Consider the following 22,340-nt stretch of genomic DNA (forward strand, 5'->3'; position numbering starts at 1 on the left):
CATGTGCTGCAGTAAAGAGTAGAATATTGCCCTCTGAAATGTAGTGGAATATAATTATGAAATAGCACAAAATTAAAAACTCAAGTAAAGTACAAATACCTCTAAATACTTGAGTAAATGTACATCTCACCTCTGTATGCTTGTGACATAAGTACCAAAAGCACTCGGTGGCTTTCATCACTGTGAGGAGGTCATAAAATATCCTTTTTTATGTTTATCAGTAGTCTGTCTCAATGGTGGTAATGATTAAGGGAATACATGTAGGCATATGTGGTCTGTGCTCCAAGTAGAATCATTTGTGCATGGTTGGTTTGTATTTTTTATGATATTGTGATATTTGTATTTCTTTTCTAAAATAAATACCATTAATGTGTAATGGTGATGATTGCCTGGACAGGCAGGCTACAACATGTCAAGACTGGTTGGTGTCTGATTGTTCACTTGAGCAGTCACACTAGATTACTGTTTATATGAATTATTTCAAATTATTTATTCCAAATAACCAAAAAAAAACATTTTTGTTACAATCAAAAGCAAGAATATTTTTTAACAGAAAGAATGCTTAATTACATTGTCTTTCCATTATTTATTATTACACAAAATACATTTTTATTTTAATAAAATTAAATATAATAGGTTTGTATGCAGGAGTTGTAATGGAGTGTGATTCAGTTGTCTTATTCATTGCTTTCCTTAAGTAATGTCTGGTGTACCTTTTCCACTTCTGCATCCAGTAATATTTTCTGTGGTTCAAGGTCAATAATTAACTTCTATAGTCAAAGCAGACAGGGCTATCTTATCATGTCTTCTTATGAAAAACTGCTTTATTGTCAACACAAAGAATATGCCTTCTACAATCACTTTAAATATTGCAGTGTTGTTTTGTAGTTCTTGGTTCTGTTACGTTGAATCGTCCAGTGCAAAAACACAGTAAGTAGCACTTTAAAACGCACTGCCCTTCATCTCCACTGCAGCAATCATCATCTTCTTGCTTCTCTTGGTTCTGCAGGAGAGGAGGAGCCAGGTGACAGCCCAGCCAATCAGAAGACCCAATACGGCCAGCACAGCAGCGAGCCATACTGGCACATGGTCCGTGCAATCAGAGGTGAGTGGCTGGCCTGTGCTGTGCGCTGTGGGTGCTGAGGAGCTGTGAGGTAAAGCTGTGCTGTCTGTTCTGGGTGCTGTTGTAGTGGTCAGACTGGGTAGGCTGTTCACCTTTGTGAAGATGTAAGGATGCTCCTGGAATGCACAAGAAGGAAGGTCTTCTATTCAATCACATTCACTTTTATGAACCATTTGTGCCAATATGCACAAATTGTACAGATAAACCACAAATGTCAGCAGCAGCATTTGAGAAATGCTTGTGTGGCTGTTTTCTTACCTCAGTGGGGCACTTGATGTTATTTCTGGCATTTGTGAAATTGTTGTATGTCTGTTTTTTACCCACTGGCTCCAACTAGAGTTAAAACAGAGTACATCTTTGCTCAACCCATGAAGTTGCAGTGAGATGGGCTAATTTAGAAAGACTTATCCAAAAGCTTTCCCCTGTCAAATACAGTTAGCCTTTTACTGTCCTGCTTTGCCAGACTCACCATGTTATTCCACAGAGCTGCAGCCATGTCAGCATGTCCCCGTTCACTGAAGTGGAAACAGTCCTCAGAAAAGTAGGTGGTGTCAGGTCTGCCGTCCTGGAGAAGAAATAATACAACATCAGTGTTTTTAGGAATTACGTGCTTTGAGGGAAAGGGCCTGTTACTGTGAGTGTAATGTAGGTTTGGGGGTGCACAGAGGGCTTACAGCATTCAAAGGAACAATGGAGTTCTTAAAAAAGGGCTGTGCGACCACAGCAAAGTCCTCTCTGTCATCATAGCGGCCTCCGTACACCAATTTTTCTGTCTCAACCTGAAAGAAAGAACATCCTTGTAGTGTCACTGTGCAAAGTAGAGGGGGACTTTAACTAGATGTTGGTCCCACATTTTGGCTTCACTGTTCCTGTCTGCTAACCTGTAGCTCCCGATTGATCCGTTTTACTTCAGCCAGCTCTGGGGAGTCCTCTCCTGCTAACAAGAAGCATGGGCAGACATACCTGAGGAGAAAGGTGAAAAGTATAAGCTGATTTGGGGAAATAAAATGCTTTTAAGGGTTAGGCTTTTATAATCATTACTGACTGATGCATAATGCTATCTTTTGCACTGTAAAACATTGGATTTGTCATTGATTCAGGGATGAGTATGCTTTAATAAACTCCAAGTTATTATATTTCTTGCTGTATTGACTAGCATTCAATCAATACTAAGAGAAGTGCTGTTGGTCTGCCTTGGACTCAGTGGTCTTCATGTAGAATTGATTGAGCATGAGTGGATCAATGAGCGTACTTTTGTAACACACTGCAGCCAAGACTATCCCTTTTGATCCTGCGAAGGCCTTCAATTTCCAGGATCTCCAAGACGTTGACAATCATCCTGGGAACCTACGGCCAGAAAGCAAGAAAAACACGATTTTTATTTACTTTAAAAGTAAAATTCAGAAGGTTAGAAAATGTGAATTGCATAATTAACTGTAATTGGCTTAGTTAATAACATAATTTTACCTCTTTGTAGAGCATATCCAAGCTGGTCATCATATGATGGCTGTAGTTCTGAGGTGACAAAGAGGCCTGTGGTTTTGAGACCAAAAGAATAATAAGATTACACACAATTTACACAAGGCATTTTATTAATTCAGAGTGAACACACATAGTTTTTTTCATTACCAGCTGTTCTCTGTTGTGGCCAGAGAAAAGCAGAATATTTAAGGCATATTTCAGGGAAACTGGCCAAGTTTGTAACTAAAAAGCACAAATTTACCAAAAGAGACGACGTCATGCAACATGGAGGAGCGTACGTGCCACAACTAACCCTAAGCTGTCACTACCACAGTCTCAGAGCTTATCTTAAATTGATGCTGGGCTTGGATATTCTGCTTCAAAGCACAAACATTACAAGAGAGACTACCCTGTCAGTGGAGAGCGAGGAGAGTAATATATTGAGAGAGAGAAAGAGAGAGAGGGGGAAATGGAGGCAAAATGAGAAAAGGAGAAGAAGTGAGGGGAGTGAGACAGTGACAGGATGAAGAGAGTCTGGGTTGACCTCTGTGTTGTTTATGCCTCTTAGAGAACAAGGCCTGTCACTGTGCCCCATGTGCTTGTTTGATGCAGACAGAGGCTGATATAGAGGAGGCAGGGGGGTGTTTTGTGTTGGAGGGGTAAAGTGACAGAATGTGCTCATTGAAAAGAAACCATGTCTGCTCTCATCTTACTCTGACACAATAAAACAATTAAGGGAGGGCTATTCACAAAGCTTGATTATTCTGCTCCAGTGCATCGTCCCATTTGGAGAGTGATATCATGAGACGGCTCTATACACAGCGCATCAAACAACACTATGGGATGTTTAACCACTGTGCTGTGGTGGGAGACTGGCTTTACTGAGGGGAGTGCTTTGAAAATGTCCTTCATCCTTTGGATCACCCAGCATTTCCTGTGATGACTTCCTAAAGCAACTTACACGGTCATTGCAGTACTGACATAGGTCATTGCCTCCAATGAAGAGGGTCACCAACTTCCAGTCATTCTCAAAATCCACCGTCTATTTCCATTAAAAGGATGGAGAAGGAATCAGAAAGAAAGAGATAGAGAGATGGAACAAAGATTACAATTTTTTTCTTGCACATTAAAATATGGCATGCATGGGTATGGTGCAATTAATTAAACTCACAGAGTCATTTTTCATGGTATCAATCAGGCTTCTGATCTGCCCTGGGATTCCTCTGTATGAAATTAGAGATTTTCATGAGTGCACAAAATGGTTAAAACATACAGTAGTAACCTACCGTTTGCAAAGCTGATGACAGTTTGAAGAAAAGCGAGAACTAACGATATTTTAGCTCCAGATACAGCCATGTTGAAGCCAGTCTGCCATTTCCCCTGTCCCTTTGACACTCCTTTGATTTTAGGGTTGAACTTCTTAAGGATATCTGATGAAAAAAACAGGGAAATTACTGCACAAGAGACAAAAACACTAGTTTTGTTACAGTCCAACTCTGCCATCTAGTGGTGCTAATGTGCATTAAACATCAAGAAAGAAGGAGACTTACTAGGTAATGTTGTGACAGTCTCAAGAGATTGATCTCCACCAATGCTTGTTAATGAAAAACAAACCAACAATAAATAAAATTATCACAATGCAATGTACACAGCTTTTTTATGTACATAGTTTGTGCGTGGTCTCTCACCTCCATGACACCCCTCTGTACTCAGTTTTTAGCTGCAGCAGATTCTTTGCCTTAGCACCAAAGCCGGCCTGCGTACCACGAAAAGATGGTTATACTCTTCAATCATTTACAGACACATTCTCCTTTTGGTGACCCATTACACTGAAAATGCTCTCCCAGCTTGTCCATTAACTTGATTAATAGGTACTTAAGAAAAAGTATGGGCTAACACCGTGGATCCACCAGTAGGGCCATAATTACAAATTTATATTGTATTACTTAGCATTATTAAAACACACAGAACTTCATTCCTGCACATTGTTATAATAGGACGTTATTATATTTTCTGGCATGTCAAGCAAATTTTATTTTAGATAGAGATTAGATATTTTTTATCAAACTGTTTAGAAGAAATTTTTTACACTATAACAAATTATTAGACTACCCAGCAGTTGCCACATTATCCTTTACAAAATCCATAGTCACATTCTGTCTATACAGTTATAACCTACCGTTATAGAGTCTCCTAAAGCAGCCACCACTTTTATGTCTGCTGGTCGTAACCTGTGAGCTAACAAAAGAACAACATGAGCATATTAAACAAGAGCATTCAAGAGCATATTTAACATCTTACCTTTCTATTTCCCTTTAGGTAATACATAAGTAACACCTTAAACACTTACCTGACGTGGGCACAGAGTTGGATGGAGCTGTGTTAACACAGGAAAAGTCACTGCCCCAGTTCTAAAGAATGACAGAGACGTAATTTAGGTTCTTATAGATATCATCTATAACTTGGTATCACATATAGATAATAATTACTTTCCATTCGAAAGTTGAGCTATGCATGAAAGACATAAACTATGACATACTTTCACAGGAGCAGGAGTGGGGGGAGGGCCTGGAAAGGTGTAGTTGCTGTTGACAGCAGTCCTAAAAAATGGGTTGGTCTGATGGACAAATATTCAAAAACACATTAATATACAAAGAAATTATAAAACATATAATGTGTAGTGTTTGGTCAATTGTTTAATGTTGAGTGCAAAGTTACCTCAGAGGGACACTTCAGAGCAATGCCAGCTGCGAAGTCTTGTGTAAAAGTCTTGTTGCCCACTGCCTCTAACTAACAAATTTTGAAAGTAAGAGATTTATTTTTTGATCACTGTAAAAGTACAATTAAAACCACCAAGTGTCAAAATACAAATGTAGGAAAAGTCTTGTAATAAAGCAAACCATCCTACCATGTTGTTCCAAAGAGCCCGAGCCATGAGAGTGTGAGATTTCTGGCTGAGGTGAAAACAGTCAGGTGAAAAGTATGAGCGATCAGGCCGGCCATCCTTTTAAAGAGAAGGGACAAGAGTTAGAGATAAATAAACGAAAACACAAGAAATATTTATTGTTTCAGGTGTGTCAGCTCTTACCTTTAAAGTGGGAAGGACGACCTCCCTGATGAATGGCTGCACTACCACAGTGAAGTTATCGTGTGTGTTATACCGCCCAGAGTCAATCAGCTCTCTCATAGCATGCTGGACAGAAAGACAGCCAACAGATAAAGACCAAAAAAAGAAGAAGTGTTTCGACTTGACTTTCAGTGATTTTTTTTTCAGTTGACAATGTCATGATGATGATGACGATGATGATTTAGCCTTTAAAATGGTGGTTAAAATGTGTCTTTATTTTAGCATCCTTTAGTCTTGTACCTGATAGGCTTTATTGATCTCATTGACCTTCTGGAGTTCAGAGGATCCCTCTTTAGGCTTCAGTACACAGGGGCAAACTAAACTGAAACATAAACATCAAAACTGTTAAATGATGACTTGAAGTTTTTTGGTCAAAGTGTTGGTCTTACACAACCAAAAATCACTCACTTTACAAACCAGGTGGGGCAGCCCAAACTTTTATCTTTGTGCAGATCCCGCAATGGTACAACATTTAACAGCTCTACCAGATTGACCATGGCGCGAGGCACCTGGATGACACAAAACATAAAGTTTGTAGGCAGTATGTAAATTGGATTGTGACTTTGAACTTGCAAACCATCAGTGAGGTTGTATGTTTGTGCAAGAAGATGTAAACATACTTCACTATGTAGGATGTCCAGAGCTTGGCGGATACGACTGACCACATTCCTGGGTGAAAAAAAGACCTGTGGGAAAAGCACACAAGACAAGAGAAAATTGAATGTAATCACAATCAACAACTGCTTTAAGATAAGATGAGATAAGATTAAATAAGAGAAATTGGTGAAATTCACTTGTTACAGCAGCTCCAGATACAACACAACATATACATGAAATACAGAAACAGAATCAAAAAATACAAACTATAATAGAAATGTGAAGGAACATTGCAGGGGGTAGTTGCACGATGTGGAAATACATATAATTGCACAGGATAAGTATAGATAAATATTAATTAGTCATTTGAGTTAGATTTCTTTCAAGCAAATATGCTGAACATTTGCTGGTTTCAGGTTCTCAAATATTAGGATTTGCTGGTTTTCTGTTTCTTTTATGATGGTTTTGGACTGTTGATTGAACAAAACAAGCAATTTGCATATGCCACATTTGGCTCTGGGAATCTGTGTGTGCATTTTCCACTATTGTCTGACTCTTTATTGACAAAACAATTAATCAGTTCATTGATAAAATGATCCACAGATTGATTAATAAAGATCATAATTGTTAGCTGTTGCTGTAAAACAAATTGCTTGTAATGTTTTGGATGATCATGTGATCAATGTGACAATTACAGAGCAGATCCTAAATCTATATTTTTGTCCTTTGAGACCATTTAAGAATTCAATCATATGTAAATAAGGAAAGCATAATGCCTAAGTAAGGGCAAAGTATAGAATTACTCCGAAAATCTTGATAAAAAAGGTAAGACTGCTCACGCTATCTGTGCAGAAGTCACATATGTCATTGCCACCAATAAACATGGTGATCACTTTCCAGTCGTTGTGGAAATCGATGCTCTGTAAACGAGATAAGAGGTAAGTTCTGTTAATTTACTAATTGTGAACATAAAGCTGAGTCAAAGGTTATATAAGAGCAAATCTGTTCACTACTGTCTTACCGAATCAGTTTTCATTTTGTCCACTAGGACACGCACCTGTCGCACCATATCACTGAAAACAGAAAGTTTAGAATTTTAAGATGTGCACATTCTTTGTTCTGGTATTGCAATAAGTTCTGCAAAAGTTGTATTTATTAAGATTCAAAAGGTAAGTTAAAGTACAAAGTAAGTAATACTAAAACAAAATAAAAGACCATGACTGACCCACTGTTTGCTCCGGCCACAGCCTGATTGAGGAAGGCTTTAGGAGTGTCCTCCTTACCTACTCCCTCTGAGAAGCCGGTCAGGGAGGGGTTAAACTGCTTCAGGATGTCTGCAGACCACAAAGACAAAGGAGGTAGAAGAGGAAGGTCAAAAAAACTGAATTCTGTATTTTGCAGTAGATACAGTTATTTCTGACAAACAGCTTAAACGTTTGAGCTATCAGTGTAGAACTGAGCATGAGACTTCATTCTATAAAATCTTCTTCCACATGTGAAAGATTTGCATCCAGACCTCAACTAAAATGTTTTTTGTCAAACCAGTAGACTGTATCAATTTGTTTTTAATAAGATTTCCCTATGTAATGATATTCCATAATTTATTGCATTTCTGTAGTCTTATTTCAGCAATCGTTACACAGCTTCTGATAAATTTGTGCATTTTATTTCAAGTTTTTAACATGAATTGATTTTCAAAGGCATCCTAAAATAGCTGGTTGACTCAGGTCATTATCTGACATATAAATCAGGTCAGTTGGACAGTGAAGCCTAATAAAAAGTACAATGATGTGATACTGTATCACAACTGTAACACATAATCATAGATGTTATCAAGCACAATGCTCGACATCTGATATTTGATGTGATACGCCTTAAGTAAGAATTTTTATGTCATTTCATTTTAAGCAATGCTATTGCAGTAAAAAAAAAAAAAAAATAAGAGGCAATCATACTTGGCAGTGTGGTCACAGTTGTAATGTTTTCATCACCGCCAATGCTGAAAATTGAAGAAACAGCTTGTTAGTTTTAAATGCAGCCCACAAAATTAGCAAATGCACTGTTAAATAAACTATAAAAACACTTAATGTATAGTTTTAAGAACAAATGTGTACTTTAGCTTATCTTACCTCCATGAAAGTCCTCTGTACTCATTAATCACTAACAGAAGGTTGTCTGCCTTTGCGCCCACACCATTGGCTGCCTGCAGAAAACAGCAGATGTAAGATGGAAAAACCATGTAGAACCAGAAGAAACATTTATTGAACCAGAAGCATATGCTGCAGTTTTGAGGGTTGCATGCAATCTGCAATTTGAATCTACATTTTTTAATAAAAACTTCTAATCTACCCTAACTCCCACCATACCAGCACTTCATCCCTTGCTTGTTTTGCGTGTGTGCATTGACATTCAGTACAAACACATTAGCTCCATGTCTTTACATCTGTCATCCTGTTCTTTATACAGTATATCTGGTCTTACAGTAATCTATATTCAAGCCAATTGGGATAAGCAAGTTTTTAGATATACATTTCGACTATAGCAAAAAAAAGCAGGAGAACGGAAACACTCACTGTTAAAGAGTCTCCTACTGCGGCCACCACCTTGATATCTCCAGGTCTGAGTTCATGAACTACACAAAGAATACAGTGTTTTAACTTGGTTGGATTGTACAACATTTCCCCAAATATACTGGCAGAAAAGGAGCTAAAAAAACATATTTTACCTGAAGCAGGTGTAATGGGAGATGGACTGCGGTCCGTGCAAGGTATCTCAGTACCCATAACCTGCAAACATACAGTATTCTCAAATAAGTTTAATTGTATGTGCTGTCATTATAGACTGTAGTTCAGAAGTGGAGTTGAAACACTTACAGGATCTTTTAGTGTGAAGGCTTTGCTGTCTCTGTCAATGGGGGAATTTTTCTGTGTCCGCAGGAAAGGTCGCTCCTGGGATGAAAGTGTAAAGGAGTATGTCGCAGTTTTAACCACAGTATCGGATTTTAAATCTTGCTATCAGGTTGAAAGTCTGCTTTATGATTTGGAGAGCCTCAGGACTGAGTACTGACTGCTGCAACACATTAAATCGTTTTGCAAAGCATTTCTCTATAACACTTTTGTTGTGTTATGGGACGGCATGCCTCACCTGGGTAGGGCAAAGAATAGTAATAGTGTTGATGTCCATGACCTCTGCCTGACCTGTCGATGGCTGAAGCTGAAGGAGGAAAAGTCATGACTAGTTAAGATTTTAGGATCAAGTGGGGCTATTGTGCACAGCCAGTGACCATACAGTGTAAAACAGTACTGATTACACAATTCTTGTATCTGCATATAGACCTAGAATGAACAAAGTTGGGGAAAGTCATCCCGTAGGAGAATATTATCAAGTTTTAAGACATTTTTTATCTAATCTCTTATCTCAGAGTAATAAATGTTCCCTGTAATCATTGTTCCATCTTACTTTTGCTTTGAGAGATTATGGTAACAATTCACTGTTTTACAACGGAGATACAATAAATTCAACTTCAGAACATGTAGACATAGATAAAAAGGCTTTCAGACAGCCTAATGTATGCATACAGTACACTATACATTTGATTGTTTTTCTTTGGCTAATAAGAACTCACGAGGTTTGTCCAAAGCTGAACAGCTAATTGGTTTGGTTCCTACAAAGAAACACAAGATATATGCTCGTTACACATTAGTCATTTCCTGCATTGTTACTGGAAGGAAGGCTGTGCTATTTGTAGTTACAGTTTATTTTTAATTACAGTATTGTTGATTATAACTGGTGTGTGAAAAAGGCTTTTCTTTACTTACAGAATCTTGTATGGGTTCAAGGATAACTGGGGCAGGCTGCATCACAGCAGTGAAGTCCACCCTTTTGCTGTGCCAATTTTGATGCTCCAAGACATGACTTAGAGAGTCCTGAAAACAAGACAAATGGATTTGTGTCAGATAAGTAGCCAAATATGATTCAGATGAGCCACAAGCACAGAAATACAATTCATTTACATGTATTTTACCTGGAGGATTTTCAGAAGAGTAGCTTTATGTAGTCGCCGGTTTATGCTTTCAAAATAAAATAAAAAGCACATCACATGTGGCATTTCACAATTAACAGGATCACAACATCATGTCAAAATGAGTAAATATAGTTTATACAAGCTTTTTAATACCTAAAATTCAAAACACTCACTTGTCCTGTTGATCATGTGTGCTCCAGACCACGACATGAACTAAAGTGTTATGCAACTGTAAACATACAACCAACCTATTAGTCCCCCCCCCCATTATATCTGTTCATGGCAAAATTGTATTTAACAAAAAGAACAATACCATTTTCTGCAACAACTGCAGAGCTTCTTCTACTTCCTGTACAACAGCTTTAACATCTACATCAACCTGAAACACAAAGAAACAGTTATGCACTCTTAACATCCTTTACTAACTCAAACATATGCCACATCAAATGTGATTTTGTTGTTGCAAGGAATCTTACATGTGGTGAACGGACACACATGGAATCTGCCGAGACAAACAACAGCACCAACTTCCAGTCTGTCACCTGCAAAGATAGAAGGAGGGGCAAACTGAGCAAACTTCATCCACTGTTAGAAGTGGATAAAAGTTTCAGAAAATGTAGTAAGACATTTAGTTTAATTTAAGCTTCCCATTGAGAACCATGGCGGCCTACACCCTATCAGATCTTACACTGGCTGATCAGGCAGGGTTTGCTCTGGACAGGTCAAACTCTCATTTAAACCTATGGTGAAAATGTGAGTTTGAAATTCACTTAACCTGACTTGTATGTCTCTGGATGGTGGAAAAAGGCAGAGCACCCAGAGAAAACTCACATGAACATAAGGAGAACATGTAAACCAGGAATAAACTTCTTTCTGTGAGCTGACAGTGAGGACACTGAGACACTGCGCCATACAGTTTCAGATCATCATACATCTTTGTTCTTTCTGACAATTACTATATTATTTCACAGTCGATGTAGCTCTTCACTAACAATATTTTTTCTTCCAATTTCAGTTTTTCTGTCACTTGGTTAAAGGTGATAAATGGACAGTTCAATATTTGGGGAAGCTACCGTCAGGAGACAGTTGGCTTGGTTTAGCATTGAAACCGATAATCTGCCTAGCAGCTGCTCTAAAACTAATTTATGTTATACTGTATCTCGTTCATTCTGGTCATACAAATACTGAAGTGTAAAGGTTGTGGTTTTCTAGAACTGTGTAGGAAATCTTCTTGGCCGAGCAAAGTTATTTCCTGGAGTCTTATAGCAACCAAGAAATACATAGACATAAGTTTCATGTTTATGTAAAATGGAGGAAATACTGGTTGTACACTTGCATGTCATGCATTTAGAGTCTTGGTTTCTGGTTTTGGGGAGAGTTGCTTTATAGAGATGTCCTAAGGAGGGAGTAGCACATGTGAATACTTAAGCTCTTTGATATTCTGCTTTCAGTCAAAGTACCATGTTAAATATTTTAGACTTCATTTATTTATTTTGTATATTTACAGTGGATGAACTCAAAAATTGTTATGGGAGGGTTAATATGTACCTGATGTGAAAGGGAGCGTGACAGTTCCTCAGCTTCCTCCAACAAGCTTCTGCAACACACACACATAAACACATAACACCCTGCAGTAATATCCCTATATACCATTTAATGTGTGCGTCGTGTGCACACGTGTGTTACCCGGGCTGCAATGAGGTCTGATCCACATGTTGAGCGATCACTCCAGGGTTAAACATGGACAGCAACTCTATTCAACACACATAGACACTAATGTATAGACTTAATCTACAGTATGTATAATAAATGACAATACAATCTGACAGTGGATTATGTACATTATGTGGTAATTGTTGTTGCGAAAGCTTCCAATGATGTTACTAGTTTTGATTACTTATATGTGCAATGGAAGGTCAACAACCTGTGTTTATGGCCCATTCTCTTATCCTTAGAGATAAACACGATCAAACTACAAGATTATTGTTCTAAGAGCTTTTCTGTGTGCTCTGTATCTGGCATTTCCTGTGACATGGTGTGACTGCGGCCTTGAACTGAACTGTCTGCAAACTGTAAGTACTTTCAACCAGATGGTCAGATAATCGCCTAATAGTGTAAAAAGTGGCAGAGCAAGATTACTGTGGTATACGCAAAGAAAATCAAAGACCCGGACTAGGCTTGAGAATGTAATTAGAAAACTAAAAGGAAAATCTAAATCTCTGTTTTCTAAGATTCGTCATGAAAAACCTTTAAATAAAGATGTTTGTTTTTTAAATTACACGCATACACGTCTTATCTGATAATGCCACAATGTGATAACAAAGTTGAAAATCAGTAATCCCTCAACCATGTGATTACAAATAATATTATGTAAAAGTGAGAAAAAATGAAACACCAACACTAAAATCTAGTTATTTTAGATGATTATAGATGCGTGTTCCTTTCTACTTGATTGTAGAATTACACAATGTTGGGAAAGCTTATAGACTTACCAGCTACTGTGTTGACCACTCTGGATGCTTCATCCCTAATGATAAAGACAGGCACGAGATCAGAGAGAATGGGGAAAAACTGTAGGTTTCAATATGTCAGCTTCATGATTTAAAGCAGCTCAGGAAGCTGCTACATTTGTGTTGTCACATCCAATGAATTGAATATAACTGAAGTATATATGTGCATTTTATTTTTGGCTGTCTACCTGTGTGAGAGAGGAATTCCCAAGACATAAACGGCGGAGATATCTACTGGTCTCAGAGTGTGAACTTACGGGGAGGAAACAGGAAACAGAGATGTCATCAATGTCTTGACGAGACGCAGGAGGGGATTTCACTCCTGTACCCTCCCACTCCCACAAAAATACCCCTGTCCCGCCCAATTAAAATATATAGAATAAATAGAATTCCTGTCTAATACCAAACACAGAAGAATTACTTTAAACAAAAAAATAGAAATTAGCATTTATTTATAAGTACATATTCATTTCTAAAAATGGATCTATGATTAAACTCCTGTCTATTTTTTTCCTGTCCTATCCCAGTCCAGTGATGAATAGTGAAATTGACTCCCATCCCGTGGGAATCAATTTTCAGATTCCCAAACAATTGTCAGTCTCTAACACACAAAACAACACATTTCAGAAAAAAATGTATTCAAGTAAATAAGAGCATTAAAAATATGAATCATTGTTCCTAAACACGGCAATCACACTGGTAACCAGATAATTATGATTAGTGATTGCAGAGTGCAGTACCTGAAGAGGACGGGGATAAGGGGGCTGGTATTGGTGAGCAGAGCATTGACATGTAAATTTCTGTCTGTAGCAGAAAAACAATTAATCAGACTATCACTGATGCAGTATCAGAACAGAATACTGAGTATATTATTAATACATATATATATTTTATGCACACCAAGGTGTCATAACTGACATACATTACCTCCTCTAATGTTTCTGTTGATGGTTCATTTTTTCGTACATCAACCGTGTCTGCATGTGGCATAAGAAAAAAAAAACTAAAAAAAATTAACTCAAAGGGGAGAAAACTGCAGTTGTACGCTTTTAAGATATGCAAAATGCAGCTTTAAAAAATGTAAATTAAGTTTAAAAAGTTAACAGTTACAAATAAAAACAATTTGATCTCTCATTTCCCCCTAAAATACAACTGCTTATGTGAACATAGTAAATATCTAAAAAGGCTTATTGTTAAACCAGATGATAACATATAACAACAGATTAGATGTTGTAATGTTTCTTATTGTTTCAATTACATGAAGAATTCACTGAATTTACTTTTACTTATTGATTGTGTCATCAGACACTGCTCATTCTGTGTAATAAACTGCAGTGTAATAAAATTTCTGTGGTTTGTATTTGCATCCCTGACTCCTTTGTGCACAATGGACAACAGAGATACTGCAAACTTTTCTTTATACTGTGTACTGTGTATCTTACATCATATAATCCTAGAGGAAGCTCACACTTTGCAATACACAAAAAAAGCAACAGGTAGTTTGTAGATAAAACCTATTTTCATCCACATTGTGGCAAATTGTGTGAGTGCTAAATCAGGGTATTACATGCATCAACCAACAGTGTGAAAATGACCACAACTAAAGTAGGTTGGCTATTCAGTTACCAAATCATTCCGATCTCATCACATGACTGTGCCACCTTGCACTAAATCGTCTGTGACTGCAACAAATAATTCCACATATAAAATGGGTGAAATGCCCTGTACTTTACCTGTAAGCTGAGCGCAGGATCCAATCAGGGCTGCCAGAATCAGGACTGCAGAACTAGCCATGATGTGGTGAGATACTAAGTGCCCTTCACACTGAGGGGTTTGTGCAATGCCCTCCTCTTTTTTCCCTCAGCCTCAGAGAAAGAATGACTGTAAGCTTTCAGTGACTGTAAAAGTACACTGTACCTGCAAAGAGGGTGGAGAAGGAAAATAGCTGCCAAGAGGGCAAAGTTTTGTAAAAGAAAAAGAAGAGGAAAACCACTTCTCATGTAAAAAGAAAAATTACTTTTTCCACTCATGCTCTTTTATTCTCAGTCCTGTTATAAGTTTATCTGGATAATAATCAACCAAACCACACATCACACCACCTCCTCCCTATGTCTGCACTGTTTTTGTCAATGTGTACCTGTGTCACCTGCATTTTTTTTTTTTAAATATAAAAGCCTCATGCAACAGACATGAATGACGTGCCTTTTATGTCTATTATATTTCTTCTAGGTCAGTGAGACATTAACTCACCATGACGGTTTATAAATAATCAATAAATCTTTCTATCATACATTTAATGGATGAAAAAGACTAAACACACAATCCTTTATAAACCACACAACTATCATATTTTGTTTACTGTATTTTTACAGTAACACTGTTTATCCTAATATCCCAAATAAATGTATGACCAAAGACCCTTATATGTCAGTATAGACATTAACTGGGACAGAAATCTTAAAAAACAACCTAATGAGATGTTAGTCATCTAAGATTTCTGTTTTCAGTTTGTTTATTTTATGGTTAGGTGAAAACTGTTTTAACTATTAAGCATCATTTCAAGGAACGGGACAAAGATTGTGGACACAGTGATAGTAACCAGAGTGATTTTCCAGGGAAATGAATACATTTCTGGTTCATAATAAAACTCATTTGGGTGTAAAGGCTCAAACAACCATATATTTTCTGCCTCTTAAGCAAAGTATAGTTCTCTAGTTTATAGAGAGGGTTGTCCATGTTGAAGTACATCATTAATAACATTGACAGAACTGCGCAAATCATAAGGATAACGTTAGTATCCAGTTAATTTTAAATAATAAAGAGTTTACAGATTTCATCAAGAAGCTGAACATGTTGCATTCACACTGTCAGTATTGTTTTTCTGTTTTTGTCCATCACTAGAGTCAGTATATGTCTGTGTGTATCTGGATATCTCACAGGATTTCAGCACCCATTTTTTCAATGAAACTTTGCATGTCTTTCCTCAGAGGATCCAGCCCATACGTGCTGGCGATGTCCCTGTACATTCACACATTTTGACTTCACAGTGGTAAAAGCACATGTGCTATTAATAATGTTAACGATGGATCAAGTGTATGGATTTCAGCCATCATTCATTTTATTATTGCTTGACTTTGCTGCTCATGCTGTTCAGGGTACCTGCAGGCAGTGGTGGGAAGTAATTAAGTACATTTACTCAAGTATTATGCAGTACAATTTTGAGGTGATTATACTTAACTTGAGTACGTCTACTCCACTACAGCACAGAGGCAAATATTATACTTTTTACTGCATTAATTTGATCTAATAACTTTAGTTACTCGTTACTTTCCATATTCATAACATATAAACATATAAATACCCAATATAATCAACAAATACATTGTGATATTTGTATATCAGTAAGACTTTGTTTATACATTTTAAGTAGCCTTAAAAGTATATTTAGAGAGTCAACCCAAATATTTTGAACTTGTCTAATTTGGTATTTATATATTAAAATTAGCACCACATTTACCAGTTACAATGGGAAATTGATTAGTGCATTGAGTACCTTTACTTCTTTACTTCTGGTACAGAGTATTTCTGCACTGTGGTATTGCTATTTTTACGTAAGTAACAGATCTGAGTACTACCGCTGTGTGCAGGGTCAAATAAATATTCAAAGATACTTACTGTTCATATTTGTACAACTCGATCTGCTGACCCCTTGTGGAACGTCCATTGGCCGTTACGTCATGACCGGATGTTGATACTAGGTTGGAGCACAGCGCAGACAGGAACAGCTGAAAAAGAAAAACAAAGCCACGACGACGACGGTACGAACGACAGATGTTCGTCTGAAATATCGGTGACATCATCGCTGTTGGGAACATTTTGTGCCACTGAAACAAATTTGAAAAGGTATGAAGCTATAAGTAATTTTGAGCTAAGGAGAAATAAACGTTTTGTTGTTGTTCCGCTTGTTGTCGTTCTCGCTATGCTATTAGCGAGACGGCTAACGTAACGTTAGCTTGTATTGACTTAGATCACTCAGTGACTTAACGACATCACTCAGCCAAAATGTCTAAAACCACAGTGGAAACCAGCAAATGCATTCCTTTTAATCCGTTGTTCAGACGCATTTATCTTTTAAAGGGAGGATATTTTGTTATTCTTCATAATGTCTTTAACTTTCAGCACCATTCAAAGCTCAGCTGCCATCTGCAGTCAACAGTCCTCATGACAAGCCAGTCAAGACCAAAAAGTACCTCTTGAAATCAGTAAATTGTTATGATACTTATGTTCCTTATTAAGTTTCCTTATGTCTCCTTTTTGTTTATTATTATTATTATTTAGAAGGCAAATTCTGCTGATTGGCATTCAATTTACGTTTTTTATGTGTAGTTCCTCATTATTAAGATGGCCATTGCCTGAATTTCTGCTGCATTGGTCACAAACACTCAACATGGGTGAAAAAATAACAAAAACGGTCATGAGTACATATATTAAGCGCTGGCCCAGGACAACACCATAAAGAATAACCCTAAAAGTATATTACAGTGTGAACCCAAATTTTTTGATAGAAAAAAATTATCCAGAATGTCTGTTTTAAATTAAATACTTGACAAATCAACCTACTTTTTGTCATGAAATCCAATATCTAGAAGTGTTAAGTAAAATGCAGCAGGATGTGCTTTAGCTTCTTCTTCACCGCTCATTCAAAAACCTTCTACATTTATGACTGATTGGTTGGGGGTCTTAGGCATTTAACCTCTGTAGGGTCGTTTATGGCCACTGCACATTACACATTGATTTGGTCGAAACTATGGTGCACCTGCCGAACGAAATTGCCTTCTTCACACCCCATCAGTATGCACACTGGAAAGGCATTTAAGACATGGAGTGGCGCATTACAAGATGCAGTCAGTTTGTGCATGATTTTCACAGTTCATGCATATCTTAGTTCAGGGTCTCTCCATTTATCCCCATAATGCACAAATAAAGGCCTCGCTAACTTGTTAGAAAATAAGATAGAGAAAGAAAAAAGAGAGGAGATAGAAAAGAGAGAGCGAGTGTAGGAATAAAACCAAAATAACTTATTTTTATTGTGGTTACTTAGAGCATGCCCAGTTGCCTTTGACTTAACACTTAATTTAAATATACCATACTTGGATGACTGAGAATCTTCACATACTTAAAAATCCAATGTGACAGTCCTGCTCATTTATTTACAGCATTGCCCACAATGGCCTCACACACCCAGCTAAATTAAAGCGTAGCTACTACGTTATAAACAGTACTGCAAAACCTCTTAGAGTTCTCACATTTATATTACCTTACAGTATACAGTACATTGTCAAGTTGGCCAGCCCTTGGTATTGTATTGTAAGGTGCCTATATACTGTTTATAATCAAGTCCTATTTTTATTTAACTTTCCAACATTAAATTGTTTTCCTTCTTTTTCTTTCATATTTCTGCCTTAGTTCAGTCACTCCCAGAGGTTTGACCATGGGGCGCATCTTCTTGGACCACATTGGCGGAACACGCCTCTTCTCCTGTGCCAACTGTGACACCATCTTGACTAACAGGTCTGAGCTCATCTCAACACGTTTCACTGGAGCCACAGGCAGAGCTTTCCTCTTCAACAAGGTACAGAAGCATCGGTGATTACTATCTGTGACATTTACTCCTAAATCAAACGGATTACCCGTATTCAGTATCTAGTCCTGGTCTTTAAAATGTGTGTGCATGCCTGTATCTCAACCCCACAGGTGGTGAACCTCCAGTATAGCGAGGTGCAGGACAGAGTGATGCTCACCGGGAGACACATGGTGAGGGATGTCAGTTGCAAGAACTGCAACAGCAAGCTGGGTTGGATCTACGAGTTTGCCACTGAGGACAGTCAGCGGTACAAGGAAGGACGTGTCATCCTGGAGCGGGCACTGGTCAGGGAGAGTGAGGGCTTTGAGGAGCATGTCCCCTCAGACAACTCATGAGTCCCTAACCTTGGATTAACTTGTGTGGAGAGCTCACTCCCGTGTCCTCCTCTCCCTTTCCTAGACCCCCTTGCCTCTTTGCTGCGCACCACCACTTGCTGATGTAGTGGTCAGTGAAGTTTTGGCTTCACCCCCTTCTTCCCTGTCTCTGGCCTGTGACCTTAGACCTCTGCTCATTAAAAGATTGGTTTGCTAGCTCTATTCTTAGTGAATAGGTGTTCCCAAAATGCTTCCCGATTTATGTGTCACACCCCAAAACAGCTGGAGACACAAATAGGGAGTTGTAACTTCACTTCTTCGTACACGATCACAGAATTTTCATTGTCTCTGCAAGGCATGCTCCACACTTTTCCATATGGTAATTAAACACCTGCATGATAAATAGACATGGTCAGTCACATAAAAAAAACATCAGTGCGTGTTTTTTTGTTTATTTAGATAACTGAAGGCAGTAGAGCTGAGTTTGTTCATCATTCAGATGTGAGCAAAGCAACCAGCCCACTCTGCACAGCAATGTTAAATGAACCAATGGAGGTGTCACTCTACGTATTGCTTTAATGGAGCTTGTGCTTCTGTGTCGTCAGATTTGTCTCAATGTATTTGTCACTGGTGAGCACTGAATGCAATTAAGACCACGATAGTTGTTATATTCTATATCAGTTACCTTTTATTGGTGGTAGTGAAATTAATGTAATAGTGTTTGAAATCCATGTACTCATTCTAATGACACCGTAAGGACTGCACAGATTGATGTCATATTTAAGTATTTATTGTTATGTTTGACGATGATAGTTTTTATTTAGATCTGGCTCACATGATGTGCATTTATTTTGACTGACACGACATTCTTAAGGTGTACACAAAAGTGTCCAATTCTTGCAGTTCATAGTGTGGAAGTAATCTCTTGTACAGTAGACAATTGTACAATTGATCCTACAATTTAATTCAATTCTACCACTCTCCATCTGTCACCATGGATTCTGTGCCTGTGTGGTGTGCCATGTAAAGAGCAACATGTCACTTTGGTGACTTATGAGGAGCATGTACCTTGCAGCCATGTGTCTTCAGTTTGACAGAGGAGTAATGTGTCTGAGATGTGATGAAGGCACTCTCTGGTTGCCTGCTGGCTTAAGGACAGGATTATGAGAGGATGGGGCATGCAAGCGTTTGAAAGTAGCCAGCACTGGGAGATAAGCTTACAGATAACCTCTGGAAAAACAACCTACAGCAAACATTCACTTACCAGTTAAGACATTATAATGCGGACATCTGAACTACTTTCGGGATAGGGATGACCCATCCTCTTTTTTTAATCCTAGACTTTGGGGCACATTTGGTCATAAGATGACTTATTTCTTACAACTCATAGCCAAGCAAAGCTTTAATGGAGTATTAGTCTTTAAAGTTGAGCCTTTGTCCTCTGACTATGCCAGAGCCTCCATTTTATATCATCAGTGTCTTGTGAAGATTTCAATCAAAATGTCAAATCTTAAAAAAAAATCTCATTGACATTTGAGGTTATTTTTGGAGTGGGTTGATACACAGCATCATGGCCCTGGTGTAACATAGTGCCATTTCAGAATGTGCATGCCTGCGGGCTTTAACAGAATGGTCCAGCCTTCACATGTGACAGTTAATGTTTTTTGCTGTCCTTTACAAGGTGATGCAATAAAGGGCAACTGAACAATTGCTAAATTAAATAGAAATAGTTTATACAGGACACTGACTCCATCCATATACCCAAGTCAGTGCAGTTTAAGTCAATGGCCGTGACAGAATATTATATTTTTTGTTGTTCACTTTTACCATTTTATTGATAGGCCATTGTTTTTATTTGCTTTACTTGATATTATTTTATTGTCTGACACATTTATCATATTGTATATTTCCCAGGTTGTAGTTTTAAACAAAAAAAAAAGTTTTCTTGTATGGCTATAGTAAAGTTTTCTGATGTGATTTTTAAATAAACATGTGGTCTTGATGGGTTAAGTGTTTTTGTCTTTTGTGTGCTTGCTTTGTAGCTTAAAGCATCTTTTTTTGTCAACAAGTGCAATAGAGAATAATCAATTGCACGTGTGTGATCAATGTGAACACGTGTTTGAAATCTGTAGCCAGAGTGTTCCAAAACAATCTGTTCCTGTAATAGAAGACATGTGTTTGAATACATGGCTATAATGACCTCTCCTCCTCGTATTTGTATTTTAGATAGCAAAATCTGACTTAAACATGGTGCTCCAGATCCAAATATGTTAATATTTGGGTGTGGGGAGGCCACTTATGAGTAAAACTAAGTCCTTAGACCTCTAGGTGGCAGCAGGATACTGAGAGATAAGAGGATCTCTGAAGCTGTTTTCCCTTGGATACATGATGCGGAGTCCCTTGCCTCCCTCTGACGTTAGCCTGCTTGGCAGGGTGTAGAGCTTCACTGCAGTCTGGAAATACATGTCAGTGATACTACTCTCTGGAGCAGAAAAATGAAATGAGTCCAGTACAAGCAAATGCTGTCTGAGTTCTGACGAAACATTTAGGACAAAAATATACTACATTTAAACTATAAATTCCATTTCGATCTTACTTATTCAGTACTCACTGTGAATCACTCACGATGAGGAGGTTTGACTGCATTGGGCTTATAAAAAGGCAGTGACGATTCATTCCTAATCCACCCACTAATATTGCAGTGCTGCCGTAGAATTATTTATAGCGCTGATCCTGTTGGAAGGCTTCTTTGTTAGTGTGTAGTGTACGTCACAGTGGTGGAATCAACAACAGGTCTGCTTTTCTGCAGTCACTCCTGGAGGCGCCCTACACTGGGCACACTGCACAAAACTTAGCTCAGACAAATATTAATTAAGGTTGTTGAACACGACAAACTGTTCTGGTCACAGCTATTTTTGTATCCACTGCAGTTGCTGGGGGGGTTGTTTGTTTTTAAGGGATCTAGAGAATTAATGGATTGAGAAGATTGACGTTTTTATGACCATATCTAGAGCCATTTAAATGCTGGACATGACCAGAGAAGAGTAAACGGAGACTCCTTCTCAACAGGGTTCACCGTCCTGCTTTACAATTCATAGTAGCCTTTGACTTTGTCCCTGTGTGACCTCAGGATTATCTGCCGCCTTTATTGAAAGAGCCATAAAGATAATTACACTGGCTTGTTGATCCTATTAGGCTGCATCCAATTGGATAGACAAATCTAGATCTGACTTTACGTGTGAGAGAGCTAATTTTACCCCACCCTCCAGGCACTTCCACAGAGCTCTTGGGCAAGATTCTGGACATAGAGATTCCCTAGACTTTAACCTCAAGCTCTTAAGAGTGTTCAAGGAATCTTATACACCCATTCAACTATTCTGTTACTAAGAGAGAGGCAGTCTTTAAGGACCAAATCTAATAACGGGGGGAAAAGGACCCACTAGTGATGCTCTCATGTTTCTCATATAGGATGGAGGATGGAGACTGTGTGCATCGTCCTTCTTCCTTCCACCCACGGCCAAACCTGTCAGATATGTTTTT

At 38.1% G+C, this 22,340-nt stretch overlaps 2 protein-coding genes across 3 annotated transcripts; one reads left to right on the plus strand and one right to left on the minus strand.

Annotated features, from left to right (window-relative positions):
- Positions 1 to 566: 566 nt before the first annotated feature.
- plb1 (phospholipase B1) lies at positions 567 to 14,841 on the minus strand. Its single transcript, XM_038729844.1, has 43 exons — positions 14,576 to 14,841; positions 13,770 to 13,819; positions 13,583 to 13,646; positions 13,031 to 13,094; positions 12,825 to 12,859; positions 12,019 to 12,085; positions 11,881 to 11,929; positions 10,809 to 10,874; positions 10,646 to 10,711; positions 10,506 to 10,561; positions 10,333 to 10,378; positions 10,127 to 10,234; positions 9,934 to 9,972; positions 9,453 to 9,521; positions 9,182 to 9,256; positions 9,034 to 9,094; positions 8,882 to 8,940; positions 8,438 to 8,511; positions 8,264 to 8,307; positions 7,534 to 7,642; positions 7,330 to 7,381; positions 7,148 to 7,228; positions 6,332 to 6,397; positions 6,120 to 6,220; positions 5,952 to 6,033; positions 5,673 to 5,777; positions 5,493 to 5,588; positions 5,303 to 5,374; positions 5,124 to 5,201; positions 4,935 to 4,995; positions 4,764 to 4,822; positions 4,273 to 4,340; positions 4,135 to 4,178; positions 3,915 to 4,014; positions 3,756 to 3,807; positions 3,546 to 3,626; positions 2,591 to 2,656; positions 2,376 to 2,470; positions 2,005 to 2,086; positions 1,798 to 1,902; positions 1,593 to 1,688; positions 1,382 to 1,456; positions 567 to 1,239 (listed from the first exon to the last, which is right to left on the minus strand). The coding sequence occupies exons 1-43, from the start codon at positions 14,634 to 14,636 to the stop codon at positions 943 to 945; spliced, it is 3,276 nt and encodes a 1,091-aa protein (XP_038585772.1). The 5' UTR covers positions 14,637 to 14,841; the 3' UTR covers positions 567 to 942.
- A 1,746-nt stretch (positions 14,842 to 16,587) lies between these two features.
- LOC119910459 (protein yippee-like 5) lies at positions 16,588 to 20,810 on the plus strand. 2 transcript variants are annotated; one of them, XM_038729084.1, is made up of 3 exons: positions 16,588 to 16,745; positions 18,309 to 18,474; positions 18,597 to 20,810. In XM_038729084.1, exons 1-3 carry the CDS (start codon positions 16,588 to 16,590, stop codon positions 18,819 to 18,821), a joined length of 549 nt encoding a protein of 182 aa, XP_038585012.1. In that variant the 3' UTR covers positions 18,822 to 20,810. The 2 variants fall into 2 exon arrangements, with proteins under 2 accessions (XP_038585012.1, XP_038585013.1); XM_038729085.1 differs by having other exon boundaries at positions 16,608 to 16,745; positions 18,314 to 18,474.
- The last annotated feature ends 1,530 nt before the right edge of the window (positions 20,811 to 22,340 follow it).

This window comes from Micropterus salmoides, unplaced genomic scaffold, assembly GCF_014851395.1.
Source record: "Micropterus salmoides isolate LMB-PRFRI ecotype aquatic unplaced genomic scaffold, ASM1485139v1 Ms_hic_scaffold_19, whole genome shotgun sequence".
Lineage (NCBI taxonomy): Eukaryota > Metazoa > Chordata > Actinopteri > Centrarchiformes > Centrarchidae > Micropterus > Micropterus salmoides.

Coding starts and splice junctions, on each gene's coding strand:
- LOC119910459 (XM_038729084.1), top strand. CDS start 16,588: ATGTTGATACTAGGTTGGAGCACAGCGCAGACAGGAACAGCTGAAAAA. Junction 16,746..18,308: donor ACTGAAACAAATTTGAAAAG/GTATGAAGCTAT, acceptor TTTCTGCCTTAG/TTCAGTCACTCCCAGAGGTT. Junction 18,475..18,596: donor GAGCTTTCCTCTTCAACAAG/GTACAGAAGCAT, acceptor TCAACCCCACAG/GTGGTGAACCTCCAGTATAG.
- plb1 (XM_038729844.1), bottom strand. CDS start 14,636: ATGGCTAGTTCTGCAGTCCTGATTCTGGCAGCCCTGATTGGATCCTGC. Junction 7,229..7,329: donor ACAAAATGAAAACTGATTCG/GTAAGACAGTAG, acceptor TCTCGTTTACAG/AGCATCGATTTCCACAACGA. Junction 6,034..6,119: donor TGCCCCACCTGGTTTGTAAA/GTGAGTGATTTT, acceptor TTTATGTTTCAG/TTTAGTTTGCCCCTGTGTAC.